At 38.3% G+C, this 15,000-nt stretch overlaps 1 protein-coding gene and 1 long non-coding RNA gene across 5 annotated transcripts in view; one reads left to right on the top strand and one right to left on the bottom strand.

The window, feature by feature from the left end:
* LOC138028206 (uncharacterized) overlaps positions 1–15,000 on the bottom strand; it is a 390,617-nt gene that overhangs the window by 312,323 nt on the left and 63,294 nt on the right. The gene's annotated exons all lie outside the window — the stretch shown is intronic.
* LOC138028204 (fibroblast growth factor receptor 1-like) overlaps positions 1–15,000 on the top strand; it is a 45,613-nt gene that overhangs the window by 22,139 nt on the left and 8,474 nt on the right. For all 3 annotated transcript variants that reach the window (XM_068875651.1, XM_068875649.1, XM_068875650.1), the window contains 7 exons: positions 3,530–3,554; positions 5,452–5,639; positions 6,584–6,694; positions 7,454–7,644; positions 9,146–9,268; positions 13,573–13,646; positions 14,385–14,425. In XM_068875651.1, the coding sequence (XP_068731752.1) occupies positions 3,530–3,554; positions 5,452–5,639; positions 6,584–6,694; positions 7,454–7,644; positions 9,146–9,268; positions 13,573–13,646; positions 14,385–14,425 (753 nt within the window). The remainder of the gene's footprint in view (positions 1–3,529; positions 3,555–5,451; positions 5,640–6,583; positions 6,695–7,453; positions 7,645–9,145; positions 9,269–13,572; positions 13,647–14,384; positions 14,426–15,000) is intronic.

Here is a 15,000-nt window from a genome sequence, read left to right as displayed (position 1 = left end):
TTATTTTCGATTCCCATGTGCATCGCATCACCAGATGGAATCCACAGCTGCTCCACCCTGCTTCTCTTCAGACGTACTGTGACACGACTTTTAGGAAAGGTGCTCCGATCCACTCAATAACTGTGTCGGATTCATTGATGGAACAGTGCGACCAGTTTGCAGGCCTGGAGAGCAACAGAGGGTGCTATGCAATGGGCACAAGAAGATAATGCCCTAAAATTCCAGTCTGTGTCTTACCATTAGGGATGATAGCACACATATATGGGCCAGTAGGTAATATGAAATAAATAACCAAATTCCTTAATTACTAAGTACAGATAAACACACCATTTCAGGTTGCATTAGTGTATTTTGGCTGTCCAATTCATCGGATTGTTTTCTTATACATGAGTCTTGCTTGTATTGCAATTTGTTGTATGAAAGCTGACCTATAACGTTACAGTATTTGGTCAATTGTCTTGTTTTCTCTATTGCAGAAGGAAGAAAACATGATGCTGGGATGTTGGCAGACTCTGAACTGCTAATGGATCTTCAGAGGAATGCCTTCTATCCAACTGGACAGCCCTTATGTATCTATGGAGACCCAGCACATCCATTAAGAATACATTTTCAGTGTCCCTTCCGTAATGCTATACTTACACCACAGATACGAAATTTCAATTCTTCAATCCGTGCCCTGCGCATATCAGTTGAATGGCTCTTTGGTGAAATTGTGAAATACTTCAAATTCCTTGACTTCAAAAATAATTTGAAAATCGGTTTGCTCTCTGTAAGGAAGATGTATCTCGTTGGAGCAATAATAAGAAATGCCCATACATGCTTGAATCACAATCAAACCTCGATTTCTCGTCTGTAGATCCACCAAAACTTCAAGACTATTTTGTGTACCTTTGCATTATGCCAGGAATGGGCATATATTCACTGAACATCTACAAAAACTATCATTTGCCTATATATGTTTAGGGCTGAAAGGACTAAGAAATCACTGTGAGATGTTACATATGCGACATAAGTAAAAGTAAAAGACCTTTGTAATGCCCAGGATCATTGAAAGTGCATTAATTTACTGTTTCAGTTGTCTCTTTGTGTTTCGACTATGAACCCTGGATAGACCCATATGTCTGCTATATTTGTTTTGGTGTGACCATTAAAGTTTAGAGGGTCATGAGTATGTCAGACAGCCACAATTTTATTAAAATGGGTGCCCCTACCCCAGGTGTTATATAAAAAACAAACATAAAATCAAAACAAATAAATAAGAAAAAGGACGGGACATTGATAAAAAAAAAGAACTTTTACTCGAACAAATACAATACAATAATTATTATTGTAAATACAGTACTTTTAAGATCCCCTAATTGGTCTAACAAGGGATCCTCTCGCACGAAAGTTAAGTTTATCCTTGAAGATCACAAAGTTAAACATTCAGAAACATATGGGGACTATGTAATCAAGAACTGTATTCAGCTCTGGTCATTTACATACCAAGAATGTGAACAATGACAAACTAACAGCATGCCAATACTTATAAACACTGAACCTCAAAGCCACTATTTAAACACAAGTTAATGATTCCCAGGAAATAAAAACAAATTACAAAACAACCAGTGACTTTTGCATGGACCTCATTTGTCCTCTAACTTGGAAAGAAGGGCCATCATCAACTGACTTTGCTGCTGCTGTTGTTGCAGCAGCATGGCTTACATGCTATGCATTTGCTGATGCTGCGGTTGTTGTTGTTACTGCGTCAATTCCAAAAATTCCTGGTGCCTTTTGATTTCAGACTCTTGCTGCTGCACTTGCATTGAAAGCTCCTCTTTACGAGCAGCATGCATTGCATCTGTCCTTTCTCTTAAAAACGCCACTGCGTCACCTGGAAACCCTTTCTCCTTCTTTTTCAGTTGGTTGAGCTGGATGTCTTGTCCTTTTCTTTTTTGGGTCTCCCCCAGTCTTTCTAGTGATTTTGCTCGCATATCTTCTAAACCTTCACAATCCTCCTTTTTTCCTTATATTTTGCTATTGATTTTCTTTATGCTATGCATCTGATTAATTTCCCTCTCGATGAGATTTTCCAGAGCAGCCTCTAACTCTGTCATATCTGTCTCAATTTCAGATGCTTTCTCTTCGGTTGTGCACCAGGACTCGCTTTGAAACTGAGACATGAAGCAACTCGGAAATGGGCTATTCAGGATTTAAAAAAAAAAATCCAAAATTCACTTACGTTGTACATACGACTGCAAAACATTTGTTTTAACGTCGGAGACGAGGGCAGAACGGGATGATGCAGCCTTTCTGTCATGCGTAGTCCTGTACAATGGTGTAATTTCAATTCCGGGAAGCTCTCGTCCTACTCTCCAGTCCTGGTGCTTAATAGCCAGCATCTGTGGCACCCTCTTAGCCCGCTCGAGACCATTATATAACCCTTCTTAACATTTAAATTTGCCTTGTGGCTGACGAAGTTTGGTGGATCCCAGCGGAATATTCCACTTTTGAGTTTTTAATTGGGCTCTGAGTACCGATTTATATTTTAAAATCATGATTCCAGAGCAGAAAAAAAAAATTTTTGGTTCTACAGTGAATGATGTTTGCAATCAAATTTATTGACATTTTTTGTCTTTCAAAAAAAGCCCTTTTTTTATCCCAAAGAGATGAATATCACAGACCTTTAATTTTACTAGCTGCCACACAAGCTTTTTTTGTTAGTTACGGGAATTTGGTGATACATCTGGACAAAAAAAAAATTCCTTGGTGATAAATTTATTTATTCTTGCCACCAGCTTGCGTAACAATGTATTGATCTTGTGAGGAGAAAATTTATATCAATCACTATTCGGAGTCAAAGTGTTAAGAAAACCTTCACTCCAACAAAAGACCGACATTGAACCACAGAAAATAATTTTTACAATCAAATTTATTCTCATACTTTCTTCGAAAGAAAGCTTTTTTTTTTTTTTTTTCATCTGAAAGAGATGACTATCAGAACTCTATTAATTAGTTTCCAAAGTTCCTGCGACTTGTTACAGTTGCCTTGATGTTACAGACCAAAAGCTCGCTGGTCATTTAAGAACAATAGGGGGCGTCACAGTTATTCAAGATAGTGGCGCTCGGGAAACATGAGATACATTTCAAGTTTTTTTTTTCTGAAATAAACATTTTCAGGGGGTGGGGGAGGAATGGCAAACAAATTTGATTGGAAACAGTAGATCCTCCTGTTAGTTATTCTTTAGTGTGAGATGATTTTTCGTTTAGGGAACCCTTGAATATTCCAACTCTTTCAACATGTAAAATTCATGCCGGTTACTCTGTAAGAAAACTGCTATGAGCGCGCTTTTCTCGTTTGCAAGAGGAAAGGAAAAGTTATCGTCACATACTTCAAATGCGTCGTCATCGCGCGACGGTAATGAAGGAGTGATTACTCTTCGTCTGAACTTCAAATTCCACGAGCCAGGCACAAATCATTGTGCTTTCGATCTGTTCGGTCTAATGAATACTAAAATAACCTTCATGAATTTCCTAATTTTTTTTTCAGATGACAGCCCCGACAGAGCAAACACGTTAGTATATTGGTTTTCATCTCCATAAATAAATGTGAAGTTATCGTATCTTTCTGATTAGGTAGCATCTCTCCTATACTTTAATTTTAATTTCTATTTCCCACAACTCCACGACTACCAAGTTTCGGTTTGAATTGATAACGCAAAAAAGGAGAGTTTCGACTTCCAAAGCTAGTCGGCGTTTTTAGTACAAAAAGCTTGTTCGTTCAGTCTTCCAAGTACTCCAGTGACAAGACCGCAAATTTCTGAAAAGCAACTAGTCTAATTTTCTTGTCTAGTCTAGTTATAAGCTACCCTGTTCCCAGAGTTTTTTTCTTGAGCCGCAAGAGAGCCGCGAAGTGACAAGAAAGAGAAAAACATCTGGTTACCTTGAACGTGAATCTCACTTTCATGCACCAGACGCCAGCTGTCGAACGCGTAAAATTAAAAATAAAGAAAGGGACCAATGGCAACTTAGCAATCACGCGTCCCCTAGGTATTACCAACGAAACGAACCAATCATATTGATTTGCGTGTTTGTCAAAAAATCAACCAAGCGAAACTTGAGGGTTATATCCTGACCCTGGTGTCTGCATGAAAGTGAGATTCAAGTCCAAGGTAACCAGAGGTCTTTCTCGCGGCTCAAGAAAAACTTCTGAGACCAGGGTAGTTGTAAGCCTTTGAAGTCTTCTTGCACTGGACACGCAACTGGAGACCATTGTTTTGTTTTGTATTTATTATTATTATTATCATCATCATCATCATCATCATCATCATTATTATTGTTACTATTATTATCATTATCATTATCATTATCATTATGTTATTTTATTTATTTTATTTTATTTTTTATCTCTTGTTATTTTTTAATTAATCAATTTATTTATTTATTTTAAGTGCTCGGAGAAAAATAACATCTCGTAGCAGAGTCGAGAACCAACAAACTTAACTCACATACGACGCCGAGTCTTGGAATCGAACCTGGGTCACATTGATGGGAGGCGAGTTATCTCGCCATCGCGCCAGCACTGCTTCCCTTTATTTTGAAGCACATGTCATTCACGACATGCAATCGAGAAAATTTACGGAGACTGGTCGGAGTGTCTGTTTTTGCAATCATTTGGTTGGACGGTAGATTTCGACCTCGGATGCTTATAACAATGCCGAGACGGATTCCGCGTTTCGCTAGTAAAGAAAACTTAAGAAACTGAATATGAGGTTGCCTGATTATTACATATTATAGAATTCTTTGCATGAGATGGCCATGTAACGTGAATATTTTACAGTATCGTTCAAACATCAAACGCATCCTGAAGGGTACGGAGATCCCAGTGTTGTTGTTTGGCATGAATTATCCATTGATGTATTAAAATTGGCCTGTGGTACGTATGAGAACAGGGAAGTAAAAAACAAAAAACAAAAACAAAGAAAAAAAAAACAAACAAAAGCAAAAAACAAAAACAAAAAACAAAACAAAACAAAAAACAAAAAAACAGCCTTAAGTAAAAGTTGACTTCGCCCGGCTTATTTCCCTTTCGTAAACGGTCCATGTCATTTTTAGCGGTCGATAGCATGTTTAGTAGCCAAGCCTTTCGGAATAATGAGGAAATTGAATTTTCAACTGAATCAGTTAAAATTACGCCCAGATTGAGAAATTAAGCCTAAGGAATGATTACCGTGTTTAAGAACGAAGTTAAGGTTATTGTTATGAAGTGGTTAAATATGTAAATTTTTTGTTGATGAGTAAGGTACTCTGATATCCATAAGCGCTAACCTGGGTTCCATAGATAATTTGGTCTTTTTTTTTTCTTTATTTGAAAAAAAGTCATGGGTAATGGTTGTCTATATTCGAACACATTCTTGGCCTTGGTGAACAGAGTTTACCTGTGACTTACTTGCTATATTTAAATTATTGCAGTCACCCTATCATTCAACAAGTTATAAACCCCATTTTCTCTGGAGATCTCGGGTGGGAAATACCGCGAGAAAACCTGAATATCGAGAAGGTGATCGGGCGTGGCGCCTTTGGTGTGGTGTCACGTGCTTTGGCCTGGGATATCGCTGGAAAGTCTGGGTGGACTGTAGTCGCTGTTAAGAGCGTCCAAGGTGAGCTTTTTAGCTGTACTTGTGTGATATTTGTTTCCTGTTTTTTTTTTTTTTGGAATAACCGCTCTAGTTTATTGGGGGAAAAACTGATACAAACGATTTAAGTCTTGCAACAGCCAATACTGATCTCTTTTAGGCTGCAAGTAAAACCACGTTTACGGCATGCCCTTTCGTGCAGTCTGTGGCTAGCATCTACTAGCCCAAGAGTCATTTTAACTAACTGCAAATAAATTTACGTATTTATTAATTAATAATTAATTATTACATGTTTTAATTAAATAATTTTTATTTCAGCCATTCCTTAATGAATTACATGAAAGATATTGTGCATCAAATGGAAACTCGGGAAAATCCAAACCCCGAATTTCCATTTGATGCACAACCTTAGTGGTTGGGTAACCGATATGCGGGTCATGGGAACATTAAATAACAATTGCAACAAGCGTTGAATCCCGTCGAAAATGGATTGCAAATAATTATTATGGGACTCAGGGATTCGCTATATTGCGTCATGCGTCATATTCTCTTGGTGGAAACCATCCTTGTTGTGCAGGACATAGACATTTGCAAGCATCCGGCTAGACAGGTACTAGACAATTAATTTTGAGATCTGTCTATCGTGTCGGAATCCCAGTAAACTGTTGTATACATGACATTTTCTTCGAGAACTGTGTTGTTGTGTTGTTAACCATGGGAGATGAAACGAAGAGATGATATTGTATTTCAGTGTTGACTCGGGGATACTCTGGACAAATACGGGTGTTCTTTTGCACGAGTCAAACCTACGACCTTCCGATTACTAGATCGGATGCTCTACCAATGTGCTACAGAGAGACTGTTGAGAGCTTGGCAAGGAGCACTAGGATTTTTTCCGAGTATCCCCGAGTCAAGATTGAAGAGAGAACCATCTCTTCAAGTTATTTCTTAATTTTCTTACGAAATAGAGGACGCTTCACAAAGGGAGAAGAGAGATTTGCTATCTGAGTTGGTGCTCCTTAAAAACCTTGACCCTCATCCCCATGTCATTCAGTTGTATGGATGCGTCAGCACTGAAGGTAAGTTTGCCAATTCAAAAATGCAGCGCATCAGTCGAAATATCACGGTGTTGTCTATACTTGTTCAAAAAAATACAAAAAATATAATGCCATTCTCGAAAATTTGCAAGGCAGCCTTGATGTTGATGCGACTGATGTTACGGGGATGATCTTTGTTTATATTTTTTGCCTCACTGGCATGACCATCGTTTTATAATAAAGTACTAATGTAAATAATAAAAGTTCATTGCGTAATCAGCTATCTCTGAATTTGAACCAGATATACTAGATAATCTCTTAGAAATGACGCTTTGGAAATTCATGATTTTACAAAGAATGCATGGGATCATTAACGTCTTTTCCCCTTTGAAGTCAATTTGTAAATAGATGATGCTTCCTGTGAACAAACTCGTATGTTAATGAAACAAAATGTAAACAATGACGTCATCAGAGATGCCCTTCTTTATGACGACATAGCTTAAAAACAAATAGGCGGGACGTTAACAGTAGACGCATGCGTAAATCCCATTATCCAAGTAAAACTGCGCTTTTGGGCAACCTTATCGTAAAATTAGACAAGGTGTTGTACTATGTCTCTCTTGTTTTTGGAATTCTCTGTTGGAAGATGTTATCGAATTCTGTTTGTGTTTGCCTCAACGTTTTACCTTTATTTTGGATTGCTTTGTATACAGAGCAAACAATTACCAATTCATACTGCTCGCACCGATGCGAGTGTTCACACGGGTCTCACCTGAGATTTCCTCTACTTGTTTTTGAAAGATCGTCCTCTGGTTGTGGTGGAGTATGCACAGTATGGGGACTTGCTTGGTTACCTGAGGAGGAGCCGAGGGGTACAGGATAACTATTACAGTGACCCATCAGTTAAACCAGGTTCCACTCTCACCTCAAGACAGCTGTTAAAGTTTGCCTGGGAAATCAGTGACGGAATGCACTATGTCTCGATGAAAAAGGTTACTTTTATCCATAGTAGAAATAGTGACTGATAAAACGAGAATCCAGATTTAGTTTGGAAAATAGGCAGTAAGGTAGCAGATCTCGTACCTTGCTTTTGTTTGATATTGCTAGCACCTTCTATTATTTAAGTCTAATTTAAAGTCATTGTTTCAATTGTATAGTGTTTTGGTTTTGGCTTTTGTATGGAGCCAATCACAATTTGTGTTATACGAGAGCTGCTACGCAATTAAATAAAAGTAGGACGGGCTTTCTAACCGAAGGAACGGAAAGGTTTTTTTTGTCATTGCTGTAATCGAGGATATATTTCTCTTCCACTGGCTTCTTGTGTTGACCGTGTTCAAGCACGTTGGCCAAGTACAAGCAGCAATAATAATAATAATAATAATAGTAATAATAATAATAATAATAATAATAATAATAATGATGATGATGATGATGATGATACATTTAATTGCGCTTTTTCTATAAGAATAATCAAAATGATTCTTCGAGTCCTTCAACAAAGATATCGAGGCACGATAATTTAGATTTTAGAATAGCGAGCTGGCGCGTATAAAAGCGGAAGAAAATTCAAGTGTGACCTCCAAAGAGTGCTTTAACTATATTCTTTCCTCGACCAATGAACGAGTACTGTGGGCGTACCTCGAACTTTGTGCTTGTGGCTTTTTCCGTCAGAGGTCGGAGTTGTCCATTTCTTCCGATTCGAACCTATTGGTTTTTCGCATAGTAATTCGAACTAGCTAGATTTAGAATCTTCTCTACAACAAAAATGTATTTTTCGATCGCAGGAAATAATGCTTACTATTAAATTTGATGGCAAAGAAAGCGTTTGTATCTGATATAAATGAATTTCAAAATGGCTTGGCTGATTTTTGTTTTCAAACATAAAGGGCGCTTTCTTCTTGAATAATTCTGACGTATTACCGGCGTTTCAAAGTCGTCCTATTGTTACCGTACTAAAACTCTTCGTCTCAGAACAATAGGGCAACCTTGACACGCCATTATTATTCAAGGTGACGTTGTCTGGGAGACGTGAAAGTCAAAATTATCAGATTCAGGCTCAGGTTCTTTTTAGTTCACATTATTTACCGAGAAAATCATGTACATATAATAACAAAATTACAGTAATGTTTGCAAAGATACAAAAAAAAAAGAAAAAAGAAAAAGAAAAAAAGTAATATAGGTTACGGGATGTGTGTGCATGGTGACTAAAGAAGCAGATTCTTTCGAGTTGGCCACCGCAATCAACTGATCGATTCTGTTTTTTTCCTATTTAAGCACTCTTGAAAAAAAAAGGATCTTAAACATGATTTTCTTCAGTGTAAAGTTAGTCTTTTGCAGTGGTGGAGGTTCCCATTAAAATGTTGAACACAGTGAGATTAGTATATCAATGAGGTTTTGGTGCCATTTGCAGACATGATCTCTGTGCTCAGAAGTGGAAAAAGCCATTGTGACACGGTGTGGATGATGAAATAATTAATTTAACTCATCTTCCAGATTATTCATCGTGACCTTGCTGCAAGAAATGTGCTGGTCGGAGAGGATGAAGTGTGCAAGATCACTGATTTTGGGATGGCAAGAGACGTCCAAGAAGATGACATTTATGTTCGCACGCACGAGGTGCAGTTGGTTTTATGTACTTTTGACTTAGCAATTACTAGCTCATATTATCCCAGAAATTGTTTTCAAAAAACACAACTCAACAGCTTCAACGGACAAAAAACAAAAAACCGAAGGAGTGAAGTGATCCTCGCATTTGAGATGGCTCCCTATAGAGTATTTGTAGATACCCTCACTACAGAGCAAGACTTGCAAAAGGAAACTTAGTTAAATTCTCTTAAAGTTTTCCTTGTTGAGATTTACCAGTATGGGTACCGATAAAATAAGGCTTAATATTTTGGGTGTCAATTTTTGGAATATGGCCGTTACCATGACAACATCACATCTAGTGACAGGTAGAGATATCACTATTTTTGGCCTAAATTCTTTAATATCTGTATGTGGTTAGAACTGAGTCGATTAAAAAAAAAAAAAAAACAGAAGGGAACGCGAGGAAATTAGCAGTTAATTTTACATATTTGGTCACGACGTGAAAATCAGAAAAAAACATGCGCGATTCAGGCTTTACACGCTGTACTAGTACCCGGTCCTAAAACTCTGGGGTGCCTCCTTAACTGTACAATATTTGAGCAATTGCCTCTTATTGTCACCTGAAAAAACGAAAACAAATGCAAAAACAAAAAAAAAAAACAACAAGAAAACAAAGTCACAGAAAACATCTATCCCAGAAATACTTTGTAAAAACGGTTTGGCTTTCAAAAAAACCCCAATTGGAATCCGTTTTAAATTTATTTGCGCATCCCTGACTCCTTTTGTATCTGTTATTTTATTCAAAGATTTTTTCAGAGTTAAGTTGTTATTTTTTCTTTCAAGTTTTATTTGATTTGATTGCTATCCAGTTCGCTTTCGCTGAATTTCAGTAGCAAAAGCCGTGTAACCCTTTGACTCCGAAAACAAGCAAGTTTCCTCAAAAGGACAATGAAATTTCAGTCAGACAAGTATTGAGAATAAAGGAAATAATCAGATGAAGTGTGAACTTGATATAACACCAAAGTGTCATGACTTCCCAACAAAGACATCTGTGGTACTACTTATGAAAATGAATTGTTCGATCTTGTAAATGGAAAGGTTAATAGCTCTTCTGCATGAGAGTCGAATATTTTCTTTCATTTTGTGAAGACCCAGTGTTGGTATTAAGATGGCTTTTATGGTTTTTAATCAAAGTGGGGCTTGAAGAGGCAGCATCACCCTAAGTCATTGTTACGCTAAATACTAAAAACGGACTTTTTCAAAGCAGACCAAAAAACAATGAGGTTTTTTCGTCGAGAATCATCGTGCATGAAAGTTAGTCTTTTTCGTCTTCAACTGATGAGAACGGAAAGAAAATGAATTGCAAATGGGTATAAATATTTAAAAATTGTTAAAAAATACCATAAGGTTAATTATCCTCTGCGAGATTGACATGAGAAAGTTAACTTTATGGCCATTTAAATTGGGAACGCAATGTCTTCAAGTTAGCGGTGGGTGTTTTAGTCTCTGACGTTAATTGATTAAAGCCGCAGACACAATTTTATACTGAGCATTGTTTTAGGCCTTTTTGTTCTATCTGATTCCGGACTAGAATTAAGAAAAATTCTTGAATACCAAGCGACGAGGTATTGCGAAAACGGGGTATAAATGTGATTGTTGAAATGAACTGTGAAGATTATTCATCTAGTCGGTATTACTGGAAAAAAAGAATTAAGTCTTTTACTAGACTAGACCAAAGCCATCGGACTTCATCAGGTCAGATCAATAGTATTACCATCCCCTATATCCGGGGCTTAAGCGAGAGAGTTAAGAAAGCCCTTAAACCAGTGAGTGTTACCACGACCTTTAAACCGACTAACTCCCTACGTGACAAGCCGGTCCATGTCAAGACCTTACCCTTAAGAAAAAGCACTACAATGTCGTATACGGCATCAAATGCGCGAAGCCAGGCTGCAATGAGACGTACATTGGTGAAACCAAGCAAGCCCTTAGCCAACGGTTCGAGCAACACACCCAACCTGCGTAATACGAGGCCCAAAACTCCGCAGTCTACACCCATGCCAAAACAACAGAGCATCAAATCTCCCCAGAGGTAACTATCTTGGACCAGGAAGAACAGTGGCTCGAGCGAGGGGTGAAAGAGGCTATTTGGGAGAGGGTTGAGGCACCCAGCCTCGACAAGAAGGGGGGCGTCCTCTTTAAACTATCACATGCAAGGGACGAGTTGCTACGGAATATTCCGCGCCGTCTCTCATGTAACTAGTCACGACTCCACCATTAATTCTATTGAACTGACCTGATGAAGTCCGATGGTTTCAGACGAATCGTCGTCAAGTTTAACGTACAAGTCTAGTACAAGATTTAATTTTTTTTTTTATTGTTGTTATATGCCAGAATCTCTGTCAACACGGAATTGCAGACTTTATCTGGCCATCTTCGTTTTTTCAGCGAGAATTACACAATATATGAGGCAGCGAGGAATGCATTAAGAAGGAAAACATTACCTGAAAGCCAACTGTTGTAAATTAGTGTTCTTTCACTAATGTCAAAGAATAAAATTGAACAAAGTATAAAATTGTGCAAAATATAAAAGGATAAAATTAATCAATCAATTAATTAACTCTCCAAAATACTAAATAGTGATTAATCTACCGACAACTTTTTTAAAAAATTAAAAAGAATCGTTTTAAATTTTAAATTATCTACGCTTCGAGTCATGTGAACTTTAAGAGCGTACTTAAAAGATGCAATGTCTTTAGACTCTCTAACCATTGGAGGCAACGCATTCCATAGTTTACTAACCAAAAAAGTAAAAGATCGATGCATATGCTCCAAGTTGAATGGGGGGAGTTCCAGCTCTGTGCTGAGCCCACGTAAGCTCAACCTTGTGCTGAGCCCACATTCTTAAGATTAAAAAGCTTACTAATATAGGGTGCTCAGTGGCTTTACAAGCATTTATATAACATAACTAGTGACTGGAATTGCCTGCGTTGTTCCAAAGACTTGATATTAACTATTTTTAGGAGGTAGTCGTATGAAACAGACTTCGGATAGCCTAAGATACTTCTTAATAAATAATAATTAGTGCTTTCCATTTTGCTTGTCTCAGCATTACCTATACCCAGCAAAAGAGGGCTGCAATACTCAATATCTGTAAGAACATACGCCTTGTAGAGACGTACCATTACAAACTTCGGAATGAACTTGCGCAGTCTCCGCAAGGCCGAAGCCTTTGCGCATGCTTTTTGCAGCTGTTCCTTTATGTGTGTCTTAAAAGTTAGTTTGCTGTCTAAAATTATCCCTAGGATCTTAATTGTATCTTTCATCGCAATCCTCGCATTGTTAAGGTGAAATTCATACTCATATAATGATGGCCCGATGACAAGGGCTTGCGTTTTAGCGGCATTAATCTGTAGATAATTCAATCCAAACCATCTAGATAACACGCCAAGGTCAGAGTTAATAACACACTGCAGAACCATCGGTGAGACATCCGAGGCATATTCCGTCGTGTCATCAGCATACAGCCTTGAGGAAGTATTAGAAACAAAGTAATTAAGATCATTAACATACATATTAAACAAGAGTGGACCTAACAAGGATCCCTGTGGTACCCCGGTTGTCATAGTTCTCCACGGAGAATATACTCCATCAAGTTTAACTCTTTGTCTCCTACCTAAAAGATTGGCAGTCATAAGTTCCAAAGCAAATGTAACGCTGCCACGCGATTTCCCGCTGAGGAAAATTGCCCGAACATTCCCGTCCCAAGAGGCTTTCCTGCCTCCCCTCCTCCACTCCAACAATTTGTACGCGAGGACGGGCAAACGCTGACGCCATAACCAAACCTTTGTGCAAAAATAGCTTTCCCAAAAGAGCCTACTCATGGTGCTCCGCTGGCGCGCTTAGCGCGTCTGCGCTCCGCTAATATTTTGTGAAATCCTGTTACGCAAATTCCCAAACGAAAGCTGAACACCAATGAAGAGATGCATTTATTAATGTGGAACATCGGGGTTTTTCGGGAAAATTTGAGTTTTCTTTGCCGGGGGCCGAAACTACGACCTTCCTATCGCTAGTTCGGACGCTCTACCACTGAGATTTTGAGATCCGTGGGAGCTATGGTATTAAATTAGGTTTAAGAGACAATTGCTCCACAAGGCAAGAACTGACGTTGTTGAAAGGTGGAATTTGCGCCTGGATTAAGTTTTCTTGCATTTGTGTAGCCTTCGGACGGAACACCGTTTCTAAACGCTAAGGGACAGACAATGGGCCACGAAGTCACTTGCAAGACCAATGTGGGGAATTTAATTTGATGTATACTTGGGGGTCATTTTCAGGGTCGTCTTCCAATCAAGTGGACAGCCCCAGAAGCTTTGTTTGGCAGCGGAGCCTACACAACTTCCAGTGATGTGTAAGAAACTTCTTCTTCTCCCCCCTTCACGTTGGGGAGACTGTAAATCAAATGAAGTCAAATCAACTGTTAGTTTTAAATTAGGGGGAAGAAGACCGTAGTGCCTAGAAACAGCCTCTCAGAGCAGAATGGGGAACCAAAGCACTTAACGACCGAGAATGGATTTATTTTTTTAAATATCTTACTTTCACTTTTGCTTAAATTGGGTCATCATCATATCTTGCCGCTCCATCTCTCGAGCCAACGGCGTGCGGTGTCGTTGACGACCCTAAGGTCATCGACAGTACAGGATGGTCCCCATGGGCAAGATGTCATAATTTGCTCCATGGTCTGTGTCTCAACCCCCACATAGGCATTCTGAGTTTTGAGCGTAACCCCACTTTAACATGTTATCGCCAGTTTTACCCACTTTTGCCCTTGCGCTATTGAGAGTGACCCACTCATTGATTTCATGAAGAAGATGGTCTTAACATAATGGGGAGAAATTAAATCAAATGAAATCATATGTTGGAAAACTGGAAAAGAAAGCTTCTTAGAGAAAACTGAATAGGGAACTAGTATACTCCGGCAACAGACGTACACTTTATTTTTTTTTTTCCTTTTTGCTAAATAGCTTCTACCTTTAAACGAATTCACGATGATTTAAACGATTTAGTAGTGTGGATTTGAGTACATTAAATCTAAAAGGTCGACTATCAACTTCTCTAATTTTTAATTTTATCACTTTTCCTTATTAAGGTGGAGCTATGGAGTGGTATTATACGAAATATTTACCGTTGGTAAGTTTGAATCGCGTGCGTATGAACTCTGTACCGAGTTACCAAATACTTGAGGTACTATCAAAAAGATTAAACTTTTAGATCTTGGGAGTAAAGGGATAAATGACAAAAGCTGTTTTTGCGTGTGATGCTTGTGTTTAAACTTGATTCTCCAATGCAAATCAGCCTACAATGGACAATTAGGGAGTTAATAGACAAGTACGACAGCAACGTCATCGAAAATATCACTATAAAATTTGATTTGTTGCTGTTAGAAGTATTTTGCCATAATTGCATCTTGTTCACCTTGTAAAGGCAAGTGAACTGTCCTGTTCCTGGATGTGTACGGGTAGTTTTAAAGGTCGGATAAACATTAAAATGAATGGTTCAATGCTGTATACTCGCGTCGTTGTGATAACCGTGAAGGGACAGTTTCACTCTTTTGCGCATGTCCAACTTTGGCGCAAGCAGTGGTGAATTTTACGGTCTCTTGCTGAGCCTGTTGAGTATTAAAGTAAATACGGTACATTGAATGACTGAGACCCAAATTTAGTGGAAGATACTGTGGGTTTACACAGAAAATATCAAATTTAGTT

The sequence above is a fragment of the Montipora capricornis genome, chromosome 13 (genome assembly GCF_036669925.1).
Source record: "Montipora capricornis isolate CH-2021 chromosome 13, ASM3666992v2, whole genome shotgun sequence".
NCBI classification, from domain to species: domain Eukaryota; kingdom Metazoa; phylum Cnidaria; class Anthozoa; order Scleractinia; family Acroporidae; genus Montipora; species Montipora capricornis.
This window is presented reverse-complemented; position numbering and strand designations above follow the sequence as displayed.